Source organism: Aulonocara stuartgranti, assembly GCF_965226115.1.
Source record: "Aulonocara stuartgranti genome assembly, chromosome: 16".
In the NCBI taxonomy this organism is placed as follows: domain Eukaryota; kingdom Metazoa; phylum Chordata; class Actinopteri; order Cichliformes; family Cichlidae; genus Aulonocara; species Aulonocara stuartgranti.
Window position 1 is genome coordinate 25,164,416 of NC_138952.1, and position 22,516 is coordinate 25,186,931.

The 22,516-nt window shown below is 41.3% G+C and overlaps 1 protein-coding gene across 1 annotated transcript; it reads right to left on the reverse strand.

Annotated features, from left to right (window-relative positions):
* Positions 1-6,750: 6,750 nt before the first annotated feature.
* Positions 6,751-9,098, reverse strand: LOC309690542 (CD209 antigen-like protein A). Its single transcript, XM_082507642.1, has 6 exons — positions 8,985-9,098; positions 8,794-8,880; positions 8,416-8,520; positions 7,941-8,083; positions 7,380-7,483; positions 6,751-6,895 (listed from the first exon to the last, which is right to left on the reverse strand). The coding sequence occupies exons 1-6, from the start codon at positions 9,052-9,054 to the stop codon at positions 6,763-6,765; spliced, it is 642 nt and encodes a 213-aa protein (XP_082363768.1). The 5' UTR covers positions 9,055-9,098; the 3' UTR covers positions 6,751-6,762.
* Positions 9,099-22,516: the final 13,418 nt, after the last annotated feature.

The following is a 22,516-nucleotide window of genomic DNA, read 5'->3' on the forward strand; positions in this document are numbered from 1 at the left end:
GCTGTTTCTGAACATGCCCCAGTCTGCGTCATCGAGTGCATCCTGTAACGCGGCCACCGATTGATCCGTCCAGCGCGCGACCTTCCTCTGAACCGGAACTTCCTGTTTCAGCCTTTGTTTGTATTTTGGCATGAGGAAGATGGCGGCGTGATCAGATTTGCCAAACGGGGGGCGGGATTGTGCCTTGTAGCCGTCCTTGACCGTAGTGTAGCAGTGGTCCAGTGTCCTTTCACCCCTGGTGGGGCAGGTGATGTGTTGATAAAAGTTCGGCGCTGCGCGTTTGAGGTTGGCGCTATTAAAGTCCCCCGTCACAATAAGCGCAGCGTCCCGGTGTTGTGTCTGGTGCTGTGTGAGTGCCTCATGCAGCTCGCATAAGGCGGTGACCGTGTCCGCTTGTGGTGGAATATAAACGGCACTTACAATGACCGATGTAAATTCCCGAGGTAGATAAAAAGGACGACACATGATGGACAGTAGTTCCAGATTTGGTGTGCAGGAGCGTGTGAGAGGAACAACGTTCGCACTGTTGCACCAGTTGTTGTTCACCATTAAACACACGCCGCCTCCCCTTGACTTCCCCGAGTCCCGTGTCCTGTCCATGCGGTGAACCGAGAAGAACTCGGCCGGCTAGATGGCGTGGTCCGGCACCGCTGGCCAGCCATGTCTCGGTGAAGCAGAGGAGATTGCAGTCCCGAATGTCTCTCTGGAACTTTATCCTGGCCCTGAGGTCGTCAAGCTTGTTCTCCAGTGACTGGACGTTGGCGAGCAGGATGCTAGGCAGAGGTGTGCGGTGTGCACGAGCTCTCAGCCTGTTCCTGACGCTGGCTCGCTTCCCTCTAGGCCGCCGCCGCTTCCCTTTGTTCTCCCTCGAGATCTCACTCGGCCAGCTCGGATCCGGAGTTAAAAACTTCGAATTGTGAGTACATTGTAAACCAATAGAAACAAGAGTGTCACTGTCATACCTAATGTACCCAATGGTGATGATTTTGCCGATTTAGAAACGCTGAAAACTAACTTAAAAAACAAAGACAATGGTTGTACACGTTGTCATTAACGTGGCTTCACTCCACATCAGCCACGTTGCTTTGCTAGCTAAAACACCGGTGTCTGCACATAAGGACGCTGTCATAGCCTGTCAACGATGTTGATTAGTTGCGTATATACGAATGTGAAACGCATCATTGGCTGGACTGTGGGATAAGGTGGCATTGTTCTAATCCCATACTGGAGCAGCCAGTCACTTACTGACTAACACTGCAAAACATATATACACATATACATAACAACGTATTAATTTTAATTTCAATTCAGGTTAGATTTTTTTTTCTGTGCGCAGAGACCGTGCCAGCAGTGCGCAATTGCGCATACGCGCAGCTTAGAGGGAACATTGACTGTGAGGAACCTTGGAGTCATTTTTGACTAAGACATGCCCTTCAATGCACATATTAAACAAATATGTAAGACTGCTTTCTTCCATTTGCACAGCATCTCTAAAATTAGAAATATCCTGTCTCAGAGTGACGCTGAAAAACTAGTTCATGCATTTATTACTTCGAGGCTGGACTACTGTAATTCATTATTATCAGGATGTCCAAACAACTCCCTGAAAAGCCTTCTGTCAATGGAAAATTGTACTAAATAGTCAGTATAGTCTTTTAATGATATAAGTTTGCATATGGTAGAATACTGCATGTAATCATTTGTGTTTAGAAGTATATAGTTGGTGGAATATTGAAAGAATGTCTCATCCTAGTAGGTCTGTAACATTCCAGGGTGTTCTGGCGTTCACCCCCACATCCTAGGAGTATGGGAGAGGTCGTACCTTGTCTTATTTTTTTACGGTAGGATTAACGTAGCTATATCTGTTCTAGTCTAAGTGCTTTTTGAAAAGATGAACTGGTTTAGGGAAGTCGTTTATGGGGTCACACACACACACACACACACACACACACACACACACACACACACACACACACTGAAGTATAAATAAAGACCGGGGCAGTTTCTCAGAGTCTCAGTTCTGGAGGCTGCCCTTGCTAGCAAGAAGTTCTGTGTGTTTCTCTTCTCTGAGTCTCTACTGAAGAAGTGTTTTAGAGTATATCTCTTAACACCTTCAGTTAATCCAAAATGCTGCAACAACAGTAATAACAGGGACTAGAAAGAGAGAGCATATTTCTCCTGTTTTGGCTTCCCTTCATTGGCTTCCTGTTAAATCCAGAAAAATTCCAAATCTTTCTCCTCGCATACAAGGTCTTAAATAATCAGGCCCCATCTTATCTTAATGAAGTTGTAGTACCATATCACCCTATTAGAGCACTTCACTCTAATAGGGTGATATTTGCACTGCAGGCTTATTTGTTGTTCCTAGAGTATTTAAAAGTAGAATGGGAGGCAGAGCCTTCAGTTTTCAGGCCCCTCTTCTGTGGAACCAGCTTCCAGTTTGGATTCGGGAGACAGACACTATCTGTCGCGGTTTGCCGGGGCAAGCCGTGTGGAATATGAAATAGGATCCAAAATGCAGACTGCTTAAGTGGAGGATGAGCTTTATTTACAACCGGATAAGAACAACAAAAGGGGTGGCGAGAAACAGAACGGTAATAACTCTAAACTGGGAAAACTAAACTAAACACGAAACCAGAACACTAACGAGGGTACCTTGCAGGGAGAATGAACAGGAAGCTGGAGGAATAAACACAGAATGGCGGCGAGGAAAATAACGCAGACGAACCAGCAACTACCATGACAGAAGACACAACTTAAATACACCCAGAGAACACAGGGAGATTACACGCAGGTGGGGAACACAGCTGGGAGTGATTATCATGACGAGACTAGGGAGGCAAACTGAAAACACTCACATAAGACGCAGACCTTCACAATAAAACAGGAAACACATACACGCAATGACATAACACACCAACTTAACACAGACTGGGGGACACAGAACATAGGAACATGAACAAAAGAATACAAACACCCAAGGTAACCAAAACCACAGAATACTAATAGACTAAACATAAACACGGAGTCACAGACTCCGGACCATGACACTATCTCTACTTTTAAGATTAGGCTTCAAACTTTCCTTTTTGCTAAAGCATATAGTTAGCGCTGGACCAGGTGACCCTGAATCCTCCCTTAGTTATGCTGCAATAGACGTAGGCTGCCGGGGGATTCTCATGATGCATTGAGTTTTTCCTTTCCAGTCACTTTTCTCACTCACCATGTGTTAATAGAACTCTGTGCATTGAATCATACCTGTTGTTAATCTCTGTCTCTCTTCCACAGCATGTCTTTATCCTGTCTTCCTTCTCTCACCCCAACCGGTCGCAGCAGATGGCCGCCCCTCCCTGAGCCTGGTTCTGCAGGAGGTTTCTTCCTGTTAAAAGGGAGTTTTTCCTTCCCACTGTCGCCAAAGTGCTTGCTTATAGGGGTCATATGATAGTTGGGTTTTTCTCTGTATCTATTATTGTACGATCTAGTGTACAATATAAAGTGCCTTGAGGCGACTTTTGTAATTTGGCGCTATATACTGTAAGTAAAATTGAATTGAATTGAATTAATAATGTCATAAATCCCCTTCACATGTCACTAAATAACTACAGAACCAGATTTATTTTTCTATGGATATTTATTGTCATGCATGTTGTTGTCTCCATGTTAATATTCACAAGCTGATTTTGAGAGCAGAAGGAATGAGTTAAGAAAAGAGTTTTTGTCTGCAATGAACAAACTTACAAAAATACAAAATATAGTGTAAGGTCTATAGGCCTGGAGAATCCCACAGACTGACCTGTAAATACTCAGGGTTTAGTGAAAAATATTATCGAAACACTTGGATTAGACAGGAAAAGGATGGACGATTGACAGGATGGGATTGCCTTTATCTGGGGTGAGAGTAGTGGCAGCTAGTGCTCTCAGGCAGTCGCCAACACATCCTCAATAAGAGAAATGCTGATAAGTGTACTAAGGGTTAAACACAGAATCATAATTCATATGTGATTTTGCTGCAAGTTAATTATGTTTAATGGCTTAACACTGATCAGAATCCAACCAGGTATAAGTTTAACACACAAGAGTGAGATTTGTTGTACAAAATGTCAGCACATCAAAAGACATTAACACTCTTTTCAGCTGTTTTTTTTTTAACCCCATTGGTACAGGAATTAACTGTGACTCAGCAACACAGTTAAAAAATACAATAAAGCTGCTTAACAGGAAATGATTTAGTGATGCTTAGACGTTCCTCTTTTTTTTAACTTTAAATTTTTTATTGGTGTATATGTACATGTTCAAGGAATGAAAAATACATAAAAGACTATAGCGGAGACCAATGGCCTCCATGAAGAATCATTCTGACTTAATGGTTGTTTTCCTTATTCTTAGTTTACTGGAGTGGTAAGGACAATGCAGTCATTTTGCAAACATTATGACCCCATAACGAATGATATGCTTGAAATACAGAAGCCATTTATTTCTTTATTTGTAGGTACTAATACTCAAACACTGATTCTGTCTGAAATAGTGATTAAAAGGTCTGGAGAATCCCACGGACTGGTCTGTATATATTTAGGGTTTAGTATTCACATGTATGCTGCTTGGCTGAGCCACGATGCTACAATAGGATTGCAGTGGATTTACTTCAATAGTAGTAGCACCTCTTACTCTCAGTCAGTCCAGTGCTGATTTATCATCTCCTGAAACGACAGCAGTGACTGTAGCTGGATAAATTGTGCACCCTGAAGACACTACTGTGTATTACTGAACCAGAGACTCACAGTAATCAGCCATCATCCATCCATCTATCCGTTCATTTCCTCTTATCCTTCTCAGGGTCGTGGCGGGCACTGGAGCCTATGTCAGCTATCTTAGGTACACCCTGGACAGGTCGCCAGTCTGTCACAGGGCCTAATAAGCCATCGGTACAGCTGAATTGGAACCCCTCGGTGCCTAAACAATTATAACATGCAGCAGAGGAGGAGCCCTAATACCACTGATGAATTCAAGAGAATTTAACTATGAAAAAAACAGCTTTGTGAAACTTTTTTTTCCTGAAAAGAATGAGTCAATGCAAAACTAATGACTTTAGTAACTTGGGGTAAAGGTTTTTATTGAATAAAAGAAAACACTCTGGATTTTGTTTTTACTTTTTTTTTTTCATTAAAAACAAATCAAACTTTACCCAATGACTGGCACTTTAATCCATATTTCTGTGCATTCTGTCAGTGTCCATCTGTAATCAAACTAAACTTCCTCCCAGACTAATATGAAGACTTGATATATTGCAGTTGGCTGCAGCAGAAGAAGAGAAGTAGATTTTTAGTAGCAACATGTTCTCAGTGGCTTTGCTGCTGCTGGGTGACTGTCCCTGAACAGAAACACTGACAACATGTTTTCTCTACATGTATAAAGTGTGACCAGCTCACACAGCCAGCCTCTGTGATTCTGCAGCCACTTTTGATCTGGACTGTATGTGCAGGAAGTGAATGAACGTCCATTACCATTTCGCCCCCTGGTGGCTGCATTCCCACTGGTTTTCATGAAAGCTGCTTGGCGGTGTTAACGTTCCTGCTCTTGTACATATCACAGGCCGGGTATATCATTGTTCTATGGGTTTGCATAATCATGTGAAAAGACACAGAAGTCAAACTCTTTTTCTGTCCACTTTTCTGAAGATGAATCACAATGTTATATCTGTCAAACACATGCTGAGGAAACTACATTTCAATAATAATGCATCATGAAAATGTATGTTTTTAATGATTAAAAAAGCTGAAATAACAATGGCAAGACTTCATCATTTTCTGCTTCAGATTTTTAGCAAGTAGAATGCAAAATAAATGCGTTATGTATGTAAAAGCATTTTTTTCTGTAATCTGTACAGTAGATTAAAAAAAATAAGAAAAACACATAAGTACAGTAAAATGCCCCACACACACACACACATACACACACACACACACACACACAAACACACACACAGCAAGAGAAAATAATCTCAGTTTTTCTACTAGAATAATAACAATAAAGTGAAGATAACATTAGTTTAAATGCTTTCAGCAGTAACAATAGCAAGTGAGCACATTTGCAATATGAAATGCAAATGCAGTGCAAATTTCAACCAGTACAATCCACTGTGTGCTGTTTCATGTCTGCACATTTTAGCTATGTTTCAAACTAAAAACATTCTAATATTGTATGGCAAATTACTCGATATGCCCAAATGTTGCAGACTGAAATGTAACAATTTTAACAGTCCTCCCTAGATAAAGCTCTTAGGTCTAATCTTTGAGATGCCAAAACACTGTTACAACCACTGAAAGAATCTAAACAGAACTCATGCAACAAACCAACATTATCAATAAAAATATCACAGAATTATTCAAAACATGGTGACACCATTTCCCCAGTGACGGTAATTATTGACTGAAACCACATTGAGCACACTGAAGCAGGCCACAGTCGTTTTCTGTTTTGTTTTTTTTATGACAGGTACTACAGTCTTTATCTTCTTCCTAATAAGGAGCTGTATTTGATTCTCTAAAGTAAAACTTTGTGCTGCGACTGTATGTTTATAGAAGTGTTATCCAAATAAAATGGGTCAGTTACTCGTTACTATAGGCATAGTTATATTTCAAGGGTTGTTTTTCACTAAATCTTAATACTTATTCAGAAAAGGATATATAAAAATGCTAATGAAATAACTATCATAGCCTAATTTGAAAAATATGTACAAATCTAATTTTCAAACAAATTCAGCTGTTACAGTAGTTTTTCACAGACCCATTGGAGAGAATTTTCACATCTTTCATCATTCCAGGAAGTTCCTTGATATCTGATATGAGCACAGTCCTCTCTAAACAACAGGTTGTCAGGCTGAAGAGATGCCCAGTATCTGGTGAGTCAATAAAAAACAACATTAATATCTTTGAATTAGATATAAAACAATATGGGAAAAATGACTACTGATAGGATGTTTAACCCATTGTGAATTATGGATACATGCACAACCCTCTGTCTCTAATAATAAATTGTTAAGTTGTTAAGAAAATGGATGGACGGATGATAGGATTGACTGTTTTCTCCTGGGTCTGTTTTTTTTTTTCTTCCATTATTCATCAAAAAATGTTTAGTTAATAACAAGTCATGTCCGGATAAGGCCAAAACAGTCTCTAAGATCTTCAGTTCCTGGTGTCTAGGTTTGTCAATGAAGTTATTTTCTTGATGAAATAACTTCACCAAGGAAGTACATAAATTAAAAAACATTACTTCTTTATTTATATAAAAAATATATATTTACTTAGTAAATAAATATTATTTATAAAAATATTTGTTTATTACAAATATATTTAATATATTGGTTGAACTCAAAGACTTACTGCAGAGTCAGAGGCGTTCCGTCTACCCATTTCCACGTGCCCTCTTGTTCTATGTCACTTAAACCAATCCAAGTCTCTTTCTGGGTGAATGAAGCGATGAAGTTCTGTCCAACAAGCACACAAACATTTGTGTTATGAATCACTAGACTCTTTTTATTTCTGTCTCTTTGGCTACAGATTCTCATCAGCTTTATACCCAATGCTATTTCAGTGTAATGGGGGAATTTCCATGTTTTGTGTTTTTGAATTATTAATAGTCGTTGACTTCATTGTAATTCATAGTTTCTAGTCTCCTGGTTTCTGTGTCTGTGCCTTCCCTGTGTTCCTTGTGTCACATCTAGTCATGTTATGCTTTCATGTCTGTTCTTCAAGTGTCAAGTCCATGTCTCAGTCTGAGTCTCATGTTTGCTGTTTTATTTTGATAGTTCCTTGTTAAACTAGTCAAATGATGAAATTTTTATGGAAACATTTTTATTCAAATTGGGGAAAGTCATGTTCATAACAACGTGGGGTTTGAGAGTCAATATTCATTAACAAACACAATATACATGCACTTTGTACCTGTTCTTCAGGGCTGTCTATCACCACCAAATCTGCTCCTTGGTCTGTGCAGTGTTTTCTAGCTGAATGCCAGGAACCAGAGTTTTCAGAGAGGAGATAACAGCTACAACTGAACTTTCTCCATCCTGTAGGGCAGGTTTTCTCTGGAAGAAACATCAAATAAGAAATATTAAAGATCAACATGGAACATTCAGCAATACTTTATTTGGTCTCTGTTAATTAACAGGAATCTATATTTTATAACATCTATATATAAAAGGCCTTGTGATCCTGACACTGCAATGCAGAGGAGATGCAACAATGATGACAATGATTCATGTGAAACATATCCATGAAGATTAAAGTTTGCTTTCTTAAATTTCTGTCAGTTCAGATATAATGAGAAAATATTTCCATCTATCACTGGAAAACGGAATCACTGAATTTCAGTGTAAATTTTTTACAAAGACACACAACAGCTCAGACAAGGACTCACTCTGGTTGAACAAACTCTGCAGTCTCTCCAGCTCTTTGGTCATTTCAGCGAGGTTGGCCTTCAGCAGGTCTCTCTCCTCAGTCATAGAAGAAAGTTGGTTATGAACTGCAGAGACATTTGCATTTAGAAGGTCTCTCTCCTCAGTTATTGAGGAAAGTTTGTTATTCATTGAGAGATATTCAGCTGAATCTTGTGAGGAGTTTTTGTCTGAAATACAGATAAATAAGTAAAGATGTTTTTGAGAGCCAAAAGAACACTGTTGCTGATTTATAATCGAGCTAATCAAAAATAATTTGGAATTTTGCCATTATGGAATGAAACATGTTATATATATAACAGAAGAAAACAACAACAACAAAGCAACACAACACAACTCACAGTAGAAAGCAAGAGTGAGAAGTCCAGCCAGCAGCCCCAACGAGAGAATAACAACTAAATAAAAGCTTCTCTTGTAGCTTCTTGGAGCTGAAAAGTTAAAAAAAAAAAAAGTGGTTGTGGTGAAGGGGGGTGATAATAGTAATAACAGATTGAACAATGTAAACTTTAAATATTTGTAATTTCTTTCTTACCTGTGGGTTTTTTTATAGATGGCTTGTTGGCAGGTTTGACATAGCGTTCATTGACATAAATTTCCTCCATTGCATGAAAGGATGTGGATTATTTCTGAGCTCAGCTCTGTGGCACAGGACATGTGAAGTGTGAGAATCTCACTGGTTTCGGTTGATTCTAAAGTTTTAAGTTCAGAGGAAGTCCCCTAGTCAATATGTGGTTTATGCAGCTATGCTACCACTGAAACTAGACCTGTTCTTGAGCTGTGTATATATCCATATGAAAAGACACAGTAATGAATAGTGTAGATTTCTGACTAAGACATTTAAATCTTAAACCTTTAAATACTGTATAGTGCTGTGAAAATGTATTTATTAATGGGGCAGAGTAAGGCTCCTAACTCTTCCACCAACATTCAACAGAAAAAATATCAAAAATGTGAAAAAAGACACTAGAGCTCATGATAGTTTGATGCAGTATATTTTATTTTTCAGCCAACCCAGGTCTGCACTCATAAAAGACTGATTATGATCACTTTTTATTGTAATGCAATGTCTCTGTTTTTATCTGTTTTTCGATCAAAGGAAAACTATCTTATACAGCACATCACAAACATACACTCAACAAAAATATAAACGCAACACCTTTGTTACTGCTCCCATTCCCCATGGGATGGACGTAGAGACCTAAAATTCATTCCAGATACACAATATAACCATCCCTCCCAAACAGTGGTCACAAATCAGTCCAAATGTGTGGTAGTGGGCACATCTGCTATATTGAGATAATCCATCCCACCTCACAGGTGTGCCACATCAGGATGCTGATCTGACATCATGAGTAGTGCACAGGTGTACCTCAGACTGCCCACAACAAAAGGCCACCCTGGAATGTGCAGTTTTTTGCGCTATTGGGGGTCTGGGGACCCAGAACCGGTCAGTATCTGGTGTGACCACCATTTGCCTCATGCAGTGCAACACATCGTCGCATGGAGTCTATCAGATTGTCAATTGTGGCCTGTGGAATGTTGGTCCACTCCACTTCAATGGCTGTGCGAGGTTGTTGGATATTCGTGGGAACTGGTACACGCTGTCGTATACGTTGGTCAAGCACATCCCGAACATGCTCAATGGGTGACATGTCCGGTGAGTATGCTGGCCATGCAAGAACTGGGACATTCTCAGCTGCCATCTGCCCTGAACAATGTGAACCATGATTCATCTGTGAAGCGCACACCTCTCCAACGTGCCAGACGCCATCGAATGTGAGCATTTGCCCACACAAGTCTGTTACGGCGACGAGCTGGAGTCAGGTCAAGACCCCGATGAGGACGACGGGCATGCAGTTGAGCGTCCCTGAGACGGTTTCTGACAGTTTTTGCAGAAATTGTTTGGTTGTGCAAACCAATTGTTCCAGCAGCTGTCTGGGTGGCTGGTCTCAGACGATCTTGGAGGTGAACCTGCTGGATGTGGAGGTCCTGGGCTGGTGTGGTTACACGAGGTCTGCGGTTGTGAGGCCGGTTGGATGTGCTGCCATATTCTCTGAAACGCCTGTGGAGACGGCTTATGGTTGAGAAATGAACATTCAATGCACGGGCGACACATCTGGTTGACATTCCTGCTGTCAGCATGCCAATTGCACGCTCCCTCATTGCTTGTGGCATCTGTGGCATTTTGCTGTGAGACAAAACTGCACATTCCAGGGTGGCCTTTTGTTGTGGGCAGTCTGAGGTACACCTGTGCACTACTCATGATGTCAGATCAGCATCCTGATGTGGCACACCTGTGAGGTGGGATGGATTATATGAATATAGCAGATGTGCCCACTACCACACATTTGGGCTGATTTGTGACCACTGTTTGGGAGGGATGGTTATATTGTGTATCTGGAATGAATTTTAGGTCTCTACGTCCATCCCATGGGGAATGGGAGCAGTAACAAAGGTGTTGCATTTATATTTTTGTTGAGTGTACATCATACTGAGTTTCCCCGGGAACATTACCCCAACTCATATAACCTTTACAGCATGACCACAACATACCAATGACAACACAGTTTGGTGTAACAGATAAGGAAAGAGGAACAATAGATCAGTAATTTAAAACAAAAAGAAAGAAAATACACGTATAAACTCACACTTCTGAGTAGTCTTTTAGTCTAATTCAGTTCCCAGTTTTGGACTGTTGAGGGGTTTGCATAATTATCTCTAGCTGAGGATAGTTCTAGGTACAGGATATCTAACAAAGTGTTCAGCCAGTGTTTCACCAAGAGTTCATGTGGTGGGAGCCACCTCTGAACCACTAGTTTTTTTGCCGCAGTTATGCCTGCCAACCATATTTTGCTCACTTTCGTTGTCATTGAAAACCTGGAGTTGTCAAGTATAAGATGTAGTAGTGGGTCAACAGCATCTTTATTACCTTGCCCCAGAATAAGAACACTGCAGGACATTCCCATAGAGAATGATGCAAGGCGCTGCTGCTTTGCTGTTTTCTGTTTTAATTTGTTTCTGTTGTCGATCTTGTGTGCCTTTGAACTGAAATGTTTAGGCTTAGATATGCTCAAAAACTCATGAAATTTTGCACACGCATCAGGTCTGGAGAAAAATTACTCATTTTAATGGTTTCAGACATGGACAGGGCAAAATGGCTCAGTAGCGTGGACGGAATGATCCACAGTACCTCCTAAAAATTTCAAAAGAGCAGCCCCTGCACTATGTTTAATCTATGAGTCTGAAATTTGGCAGCCTGATGTAAGATATTAAGATGTGCAAAAAGTCTGATAGAGCCATATGCTAAACCCAGGAAGTTGGCCACTTTGAATTTAATATGTAATTTTAGGGACATTTTTCATCCTTTTCTGGCCTCGTACTTTAACAAAGTCCTCCTAAGGTTTTAATCAGATCAACATGATCTTCGGTCAGTGGAAACTAAAGGCCTTGGTGTAGTTAAATTGCAAAGCTTTTGGGGTTTTGTGTAACAGCATAGTCACAGCGACACGTAGAGTTTTAGTCATTCGCCAACTAGCACAAAACTGCTGTAACTCTAGGACACTTTATCCAATTTCTCCCAAACTTCACAGGCACGATTAGAGCCGAGCCCCGAACAGATTGATATGCCAATAGTATAGTCATACCTGCCAATAGTTAGAGCGCTGAGTAGTGGGAAGAGGAAATGCACACTAGATTATAATCAACATTGATCTAGATGAAATCTTAACTGGCCATTCAACACACAACGCGCATCTGTGTGACATTTGCTCAGATGGCATTCTCCATTGCCACCAAGTGGAAATAGGTGTTCAGCATGGCTCGACACACTGGGCTCCGAGGGCCCTCTCAACACTGCTTGCAGCTTTAATTGTGATTGAATTTTTAGTATGCATTGTTAGAAATGCATACTCCCAATTGAAGAAGCCAGTTAAGCCCAACAAAAAGCGGCTTCTGTGGGTTTTTTGTGCTTTGCATGCCTTGCATGTAGGCCAAATTGTGGTTTTATGTATTCACTTTTATTGGTAGAACACTATTTTTGACATGCTGCGTGGTTGCCTTACAAGCTATACTGTGTCATCTCAATGAGCATTTAACCTCATCTTTGTTTTAGTATTTGCTGTGTTTAAGTCATTATTTTGTTTTTGTTGTTTTTGTTTAGTTTTTATTACCCTACAGTTGTGGAAAAATAATTTGAGCATTGAAACCAAACCAAAGGCTCAGCCATCATGTGGACACAACCTTTGTCTATTCAGTGGTTGGGAGTGAAATTCTTAAGCCGAAGCTACAAATGTGAAGTAAAAAAGCTGGATAAAAACCTTAAGAGTGGAGCTGACAAGTTATGATTCACCTGTCATAAAAAAAAAGTAAAAAATGAAATCTTAGTTTCTAACAATTACATTGAGATATGTTTACTGCACTGCATAATTAAAAAAAAAAAAAGAAGCAGGGCAACAAGACATCACCAGAGATGTGTTTTATAAGAAGTGAATGTTTTCCTCGTCTATACTGTAATAGTTCAAAAGCACAAAGGCCAAAAAAATGCAAATAGCTGCAATATGAGAAATCCTGTCATCTTTCCCATCACTCTCAGGGGAATGTTTATTTTTCTTCACCTTCTTCATCCTCACTCACTTCTTCCCCACTATCCATTAGACAGACAGATCTGTAAGACACCAGATTATCTTGATAATTGTGAAAACCCATTTGTGTTCATGACATGACTGCTACAGTTACAGTATGTTGGTTGAATAGGGGTAACAGCAGTATGTTAAAATGTAGTAGATTAAGTTAGGATTATACAGCATATATACATATGCTATGTCCCAATTCAGGGGCTGCATCCTTCGGAGGCCGTATTTAAAGGCCGATTGGATCACAGACAGGCAACGAAGGCTGCTCCAAATGCATCCGACAAATGTGTCCTCCTTTTCCCCAGATTTCTGGGATGGGTCGGGTGTATCCTTTGTGGCCCAACCTATCCCAGAAATCATAGCGTGGCCCAGCCAATTCCAGTTTCCGACAATGGCAGCAGCTACTTAGTTTTAATATTACTCTTTCTGGAAAAGTGCTCTGAAGTTTTTTGAGATATCCGTTACTCACCAGCTCAATAGCTGACTGGGTGGTCAAGGCTCACTAGAGCCGGCGACAACACCGGACTCCCGGCACGTCGTTTTCAGACCCCACACGGTCTTTCGCTCTGAGGTTAAACATGATATATAAGTCACTTAGATAACTTAAAAATGTTATTGTTTGGCTTTTTTCAGTGTTTTATTTGTTCCTGAGTAAATCAGTTTGGCTGAGATTAAAATGATAGTTTTCGCACAGCTGAATAAACGTCAAACAGAAAACTGATTAAGCAGAAGTGTGACATGGTAGAGAATTTACTCCAATGTCCTGTTATATTTAAGATAGCAACAAGACAGCGGTGACGCAAATCTGAAAGCTAGAGTGTCCCATTTCCAACCTTCCTGGTCTTCGGAGAACCCGGCCCACGTAGACCGCAAAGGCCGGGTCTTTCGAAGGATGCAGCCCGTGAATTGGGACATAGCTATAGAGAGGTCTAATAGTTTTGTGGATGTGCTGGTTGATTTAGTAATAAGTGAAAACATTTGTATGAGTGTTCAGTTAGGTGTGCTACCTACTTCAGGATACTTAAATTAGAACCAGCAAAAGCAAAATAAACTTGAAACTCGTGCTGCTAAGTTTGGACTGAGTGATTGGAATAACTAACAGATATATCTCTGTTCCCTGTATTCAGTCTGTCTACGTCTTTGTGTGCTTCTCAGGTTTCCTGTTTTATTTTGATAGTCCCTAGTCCTGTTTTTAGTGTGTTCAGTTTTGCTTTCCCCCAGTTGTGTTATGTTTGATTAGTTCCAGCTGTGTTTCCCTCCGGTTTCCCATTCCTTCACTAACCTCTGTACATTTAAGTCCTATGTCTTCTTGTTGTTGCATCATCCATCTTGTGTGTTCCGTGTTCTTTCATTTATGCCAAGTCATCAGTTCCTTGTTTGTCATCTTAGTTTCTAGTTTATATTTTGTTTGTTTCTAGTTTTTCTAGCTTTCTGAAGAACTGCAGCTTGTGTTGAAAAGCTTCGAGTAATGAACCTTTTTTCAACGCAAGAGTCCTCTCTGTGACATCTGGTGGCCAAAAATATAAAGAGCAGCTTGAATCTACAAAATAAAATGAACTGCTTCATTATGACTGCCCACTCTACAGAGCGGAGTTCACAATTCTGTCTGATATTGGGCCACCGTTGTGTTGCTTGAGTAAAAAAATTGTTATGTTTATTTGTTTAATAAATAATTCTCATCAATGAACTTTCCTAGTGCTCCGATTACCACTGGGACCACCGTCACCTTCACCCTCCACATCTTCTCGAGCTCTTCTCTGAGCCCTTGGTATTTCTCGAGCTTCTCGTGTTCCTTCTTCCTGATGTTGCTGTCATTCGGAACTGCTACATTGATCACTACGGCTGTCTTCTTCTGTTTGTCTACCACCACTATGTCCGGTTGGTTAGCCACCACCATTTTGTCCGTTTGTATCTGGAAGTCCCACAGGATCTTAGCTTGGTCATTCTCCACCACCCTTGGGGGCATCTCCCATTTTGACCTCGGGACTTCCAGGTTATACTCGGCACAGATGTTCCTGTACACTATGCCGGCCACTTGGTTATGGCGTTCCATGTATGCCTTGCCTGCTAGCATCTTTCACCCTGCTGTTATGTGCTGGATTGTCTCAGGGGCATCTTTACACAACCTGCACCTGGGGTCTTGCCTGGTGTGATAGACCCCAGCCTCTATGGATCTTGTGCTTAGTGCTTGTTCCTGTGCTGCCATGATTAGTGCCTCTGTGCTGTCTTTCAGTCCAGCTTTGTCCAGCCACTGGTAGGATTTCTGGGTATCAGCCACCTCCGCTATCTGCCGGTGGTACATACCGTGCAGGGGCCTGTCCTCCCATGATGGTTCCTCGCCTTCCTCCTCTTTCTTGGGTTTCTGCTGCCTGAGGTATTCACTGAGCACGCTGTCAGTTTGGGCCATCTTCGTGATGTATTCGTGGATGTTCCTTGTCTCATCCTGGACTGTGGTGCTGACACTCACCAGTCCCCGGCCTCCTTCCTTCCGCTTAGCGTACAGCCTCAGGATGCTGAACTCCATGCATGGTAAGGAGCTTTCTTGTCTTTATGTCAGTGGCTTCTATCTCCTCCTTTGGCCAGCCTATTACCCCAGCAGGGTACCTGATCACGGGCAGGGCGTAGGTGTTGATGGCCTGGATCTTGTTCTTACCATTCAGCTGACTCCTCAGGACTTGCCTGATCCTCTGCAGGTACTTGGTGGTTGCAGCTTTCTTAGCGGCCTCTTCATGGTTCCCATTTGCCTGCGGGATCCCCAGGTACTTGTAACTGTCCTCTATGTCTGCAATGTTGCCTTCTGGTAGTTCGATCCCCTCCGTTCTGACTACCTTCCCTCTCTTTGTTACCATTCGACTACACTTCTCCAGTCCGAACAACATTCCGATGTCATTGCTGTATGTCCTGGTGGTGTGGATCAGTGAATTGATGTCTCATTCACTCTAAGGTTAGAATTATTATTTTATTAATGTACAGTGGGAGTTAGCGGTTGTTATGACACCACTGGCTACTACCTGGGGCTGCAGGCCCGTTCTCTCTGTTGTTAATTGGCTGTGCGAACCAGTGTCTCAGATTAACTGGTGATTGTGAATACATGGATAGACTTCGTTTCAGGAGACACTGCCAACAAAAGTGAAATAAGCGTGGTGAATAATTCGTCTTTAAAAATTACTATTTGGGCTCGTTTGTTTGCATAACTAAAAACAAAGTCTGCTGCACCGCTACGTTTTTGAGAAAAAAAGAGCATGTGAGTTAAAGTGGTAATTAATATGATGTCACTAACATTAAACTGTTCTATAGCTATTCTACCAGTAGTTTGATATGATTTGGTCGGCCTTGCCACGACAGTATTTACTGTAGTTCACAGAGGCTTTTTAGTCTGATTTTGCTACACTGTCATTATGACCATCTAATCAGATTAACCTGACACAGCTGCACCTGGATTCAGTCTGCTAAACAGTCATCTTAGGTGCATGTCTTTTTTTGGTGGTGGGGGTGGTCAGTTTTCCTTTAGGTGATGCAGCAAGACTAAACCAGTGGCTGGCTAACATGAGAAGGAAGGACTGGACACCTGGGCCATCATCTCGTCTTTGCGGTGCTCATTTTGAAGAAAATGACATCATCACAGACTCAAAGGTTAATAAAATCTATAACTATTCCTATGTAATATTACAAGAAAAAAACATTAAATATAAAGTTTCTCATTCTTTTTTTTGTGCTGCTTTAGGGAATCTGTTGCCTCAGCAGCACAGCAGTTCCAACAATTTTCAGTTTTCCATGTATTCAGGTGAGGTCAACTGGGAGAGGAGCAAGACGTAACATTTTGATAGGTACTGGCACAGAGGTAAGTGGCTCTCCAGGTTTATCAAGCGATGTGTCAGGGAACAGTAATGTTGGTCAAACACATACAAAATTCGACCACAACATGACACCAGGAGACCATAGTTACGCGTTATTACCAACCACATTAACAGAACCAGGCTGTATTCAAGAGGATCACTGCTACAACCTTGAGTCTCCAAAGTCGTTAAAGCGTAAAAATCCGGCTTCAGAAGAGATGCTAACAAAATACAGGAAAAAGCTGAGATTGCAATGCCAAAAGTCTAGGCGTTTAAAGACAAAAGTTTGTATCTTAAAGGATGTCACCAAAGTACTCAAGAACAAGCTCTTGATCTCAAATCAGTGTGCATCTTTGCTTGAGTCAATCAATGAAGTTCCAAAACACATCTTGCGTAAAATCCTTGATGGGAAAAAGTCAGCTAAATATTCTGAGGAACTGAAACAGTTTGTCACCACACTTCATTTTTACTCCCCAAAAGCACATGAGTATGTGCGTGAGAATTTTAATAAAGCGTTGCCACACAGTCACACCATTCGCACTTGGTACAGTAGTGTCTCAGCTGATTCTGGATTTACCGTAGCATCTTTCAGAGCACTAACAAGTCACGTGGAGGCAAACAGAGAACAGGGAAAGGAGACGGTGTGTGCACTAATGATGGATGAAATGTACATCCACAAAATGACTGAGTTTGCAGGTGACCGGTTCCATGGCTATGTAGATATAGGCACTGGTGAAATTGACAACACACTTGCCACCCAGGCCTTTGTCCTCATGGTTGTGGCTGTCAATGAGTCATGGAAAATTCCCATTGCGTACTTCCTCATCGATGGTATGGATGGATCAGAGAAGAGCCAATGTCATTCGGGAAAGCCTTAGCAGGCTTCATGAAGTTGGTGTTAAAGTTGTCTCCCTTACGTGTGATGCCCCTACGAGTAACTTTGCCATGATAAGGGAACTTGGCGCAGAGGTAAATATCGACAACATGAAGCCCTACTTCTTTCATCCAAAGAATCCCACACAAAAAGTGCATGTGATCCTGGATGCATGCCAGATGCTAAAGCTTCTTCGTAATGCCTTTGTATCTTCAATGGAATTTGAGACAGAAGATGGGAGGAAGATTAAGTGGAAGTACTTTGAAGCCCTTAATAAACTCCAAGATGAAGAGGGTCTACGACTAGGTAACAGACTAAAAATGGCTCATTTACAGTGGAGAAAACAAAAAATGAAAGTCCACCTAGCAGCACAGCTCTTCAGCAGAAGTGTAGCGGATGCAATGGAGTTCTGTGAACAAGGCTTGAAATTGGAGGAGTTTAAAGGTTGTTCTGCAACTGTGGAGTTTGTGCGCACTGTAGATGCAGCCTTTGATGTGCTCAACAGCCGTAATCATCTTGGAAAAGGTTACAAAGCTCCAATTAAGCCATCAACTAAACACAGGGCTGAGACAATCTTGAAGGATGCGGAAACCTTGCTTCGTGGGTTGAAGGTCCAGCAGTATGACAAGATGGTGCCACTTCACACCACAAAAAGGAAGACTGCCATATATGGCTTCATTGCTAATGGCATAAGTGCACTTAACATTTATAATGAACTTGTTGAGAAGACCGATGCCCCATGCAGGTATCTTCTGACCTACAAACTGAGTCAGGACTAGGGCTGGGTATCATCACTGATTTCTAGAATCGATTCAATTCCGATTCACAAGGTCCCGAATCGATTCGATCCACGATTTGATTTAATTCGATTTAATTCAATTTAATTCGATTTAAATCTGGGAAATTTTGACATTCAGAAATATTATAATTCAGATCAGTACATTTACATATTTTTGTATCAATAAAAAGGAAGCTGACACACGCAAGACTTTATCACAGGTGTAAGCGTCACAGCAGATGTCTTTGTGTCAAAGTAGCTGAAGATAAAACACAGAAAAACATGAAGGTGATTGTCCTGGCCTGGGATTTTATAAAAATATTCTGCAGTACATCAAAAACGAAAGAAAACCATTAATCAACATATGAACATTACCTCTGAAGTTACAGCGGTTTTATTAGAGACACGGTTAAGCGTTTTGCATTTTGAATAATTTTAAAAAGTTTAAATTTGTTCAGCATTGAACAGCAGAAATTAGGTTTTCTTTTCGGAAGAATGTAAAAGGGAAAAAAACAGCGGCTGACAGCGCTGTAAACAACAGTAGACTTGTGCGTAACAAGCAAGCGAATAATGAAGAAAGGGAAACTGTTCTTGAAGTACAGAGAGGGAGAGAGAGAGAGAGAGCTGTGCGTCGCGGTGGAAGCAAAACAGTAAAAGTCAGAGTGAATTCATGACGATGTTTATGTGAAGCGTTTGGATCTTCTTTTGCTGCTGGTTCGGTCAATATTGTTTGGAGAGAGATCAAACTAACACCTTTAGAATCGGCTCATAAAGGGCGTGAACACAAAGCGCGGACCCGCCGACAGATCAGAATCAGCGAGCTGTCGGCTTTCAGCCCCGACTGTGAGAAAGGCAACATCTAACTGATTCTGATCCGTGGGTCGCGCTGTGTGTTTAAGTCTATGTGCAGAATCCGTGTACCTGCTCTCATTTACTGTCTTAACTGTTTGGTGGTTGTTGAAATTTTGTGAGATGTCACCAGAGATTCTGGCATTTCGGGCAAAATAAATTTATATAAAAAAAATCGATTCAGGATTTTAATGAATCGATTTTACGTTATCCAAGCCAGAATCGATTTTAATCGATGAATCGATTATAAAAACCCACCCCTAGTCAGAACCACTTAAAGCTCTTCTTCTCTACCATAAGAGCAAGAGGTGGGCACAATGACAATCCTAATGCCAGACAGTTCAGGGGAGCCTACAAACGTTTACTTGTTAGACACCAAGTTAAAACGGGTACAGGCAATTGTTTACTTCGAGACAACACATACATTCTTGATTCAACATCTGCAGCTGTAAATGTTGCTCGCAGAATGGAAGTGCACCTTGTGCAAGTAAATGACCCTGATGATCACTCGATTCCTGACCTCCCAGATGTATGCAACCTGTCTGAATACAAGGAGGCGGTGATCAGCTACATCGCAGGTTTTGTAGTAAAGAAGATCAAAGAGAAAATCACCTGCTTGCCTTGTTCACAGGCCTTGACAACTGAAGGTGCTGTGCATACTTTTATTAAGCAGAAAGACAGAGGTGGTCTCCAAAAACCTTCACCAGACATGGTTACTGTGTGTATCACAACAGAAAAATGCATTCAGAGGAAAATCAAAACCAATGGAGGTCAGCTACCCAGTGGACGTGGAGTCACAGCAACCATTGTCACCCAGGTCCTGGAAGAATGTGGTGAAAAAAACCTTTTCCCTCATCTTGAAAGCCATATGCTTGACACATGTGTTGAAGTAAACCACATTCATGTACTTGTGAAAATGGCCTCCACATCAAATCAAATCAAATCAAATCACTTTTATTGTCACATCACATGTGCAGGTACATTGGTACAGCACATGTTAGTGAAATTCTTGTGTGCGAGCTTCACAAGCAACAGAGTTGTGCAAAATACAATCATGTAAACAAGCAAAATACAAGAATGGCTACATCTGAAACTAATAAATATATGTACAATATATAATAGTATATGCATTTCTGGATGTGTATACTAAATATTTTTCTACGTGTGTGTGTGTGTGTGTGTGTACACATATTTTACAAATTAAATAGAGTAAACAATAAATAAAATATATAAAATAAATAAAATATACAGAGTGAGACATGTGCAAAACAGTGGCATTACTGTACAGTATGGGTACTGTAGTACACATGGTACTGCAAAGTCAGATTTAGTCACTTAGCAAGAAGAAAAAATTAAATAGCAAAAACGGGCAAGTTGGTTCGCAGACAGATGACCAAACTGATCCATTTTTATGGAGAGTAATGTGCGATACCTGATGCCTTTTAGGGCTGAATGATTTATTGACATTATTTCAGATTGTTCGAACATATATTGTATTTTAGATTAGAATTGAAATACATATAATATATACTTACTAACTAAACATATGGTCAAAGAATATAACAAATTTTGATTTGCTGTCATAATCAGTTACTGCCAGTTATTCCTCTGCTGCCCATGGTTTACAGTCCGCATAAACAGGACTGAAGCATCAGCAGAAGAAACAGAAAAAATTTCTCTTGCCACTGTTTGCTACTTTTGTAATTGCTGATGTGAATTTGTGACAGGTTGGAGGCACAACATGACCACGACTCACCATTCAGAATCAGAATACTTTATTCATCCCGAGGGAAATTAGGGTTACAGCAGGCAGCACGCTAATGACGCATGCGCACTTACAAAGGAACCTTCTGACCAACTTTACACAAACATCACATTGGGCAGACATGTCAGAAAGGTAGGCTGATAGGAAAAAACAACGAAAATACACTACATGAGGTAAGAGGAGGAGAAAAAAAACTCCACTCAGACTGAGCTCCTAGTGGGAGAACAGTTTGATAACAGAAAAAACACCTCAGCACAAAAGCACATGACTATCAATACACCATAGAAACACAAGACAAGCAACAGGGGCGGGTAAAGGGTAAGAGAGAGCCGGTGTAGACAGCGCATCCGGTCCTGCAGCATCTGTGCTGGTCCAGTTGACTGCTATCTTTCCTGGTAGGGCACAAGCATCGAAGGCGTTGGAAAGGGAGGGGGGATGAGTGAGTGCTTATCAGTGTAAGTGTGTGTGTGTGCATGTCCATAGTATAGCTGAGACAGTGTCCTCCAGCCAATCCAGGTGTCCTTGCATGGGATGGGAAGAATAGCCGTAACACAGTCATTATCAGGGAGTGATTGTTCGGCTCCAGCCTTGGGCCTGCAGCTGGCGCCGTGATGGGGATCCGCAATGTTTATGTTGGTTTTGTTAATTTCCATGCGAGCAGCCCAGGAGAATTTTTCAGGCTGCTCTTTAACACTCCGACACTGGCCTCTCGATCTCCCGTTGGAGAGTCGCGAGCCTCCCCATGATGGTATCAAACTTCTGTTCCATGGTGTTATCGTTCTTTTGATTCTGAGACCTCACAACTGCAGTGATCCGTTCCGCGATGTTTTCCAACTGTCGCTCAAGGGTCTCATTTTGAGCAGGCCTCTCTCTGATGTTTCCCCTCATACGCTCAATGGTGTTGTTTTGAGCCTTCACAGCAGCTGCAAGCGTCTCCAAGGTGTTGACCATATTACGTTCATTGTGAGAGGTTGCGCCTCGTTCCATTTCGATTCCAGCGGGCAGCCTTGGGGGGGTTTGAACAGCCGGTTCCGCTCTCTTATTTCTCTGATAAACCAGGGCTAAGCCATTCAGTGGCATATCCCTTTTATTCGCATTTGCTGTACACACACTCACAGCACAGCTTTCCAGCCAAACACATACCACCACCAACAACAAACACACAACACGCCCTAGTTCATTTATATGGAGTGGAGGAGTGATGCACTGACTGACCTCAGGTGCGCCAGCCTCCCCCACAGCCACAGCACGGATTACGCCCCACAACAGGATAGTTTTATTGCACTTTTCTATAAATAACAGCACTGCTTTTTCAATTTGAGATTTCACAT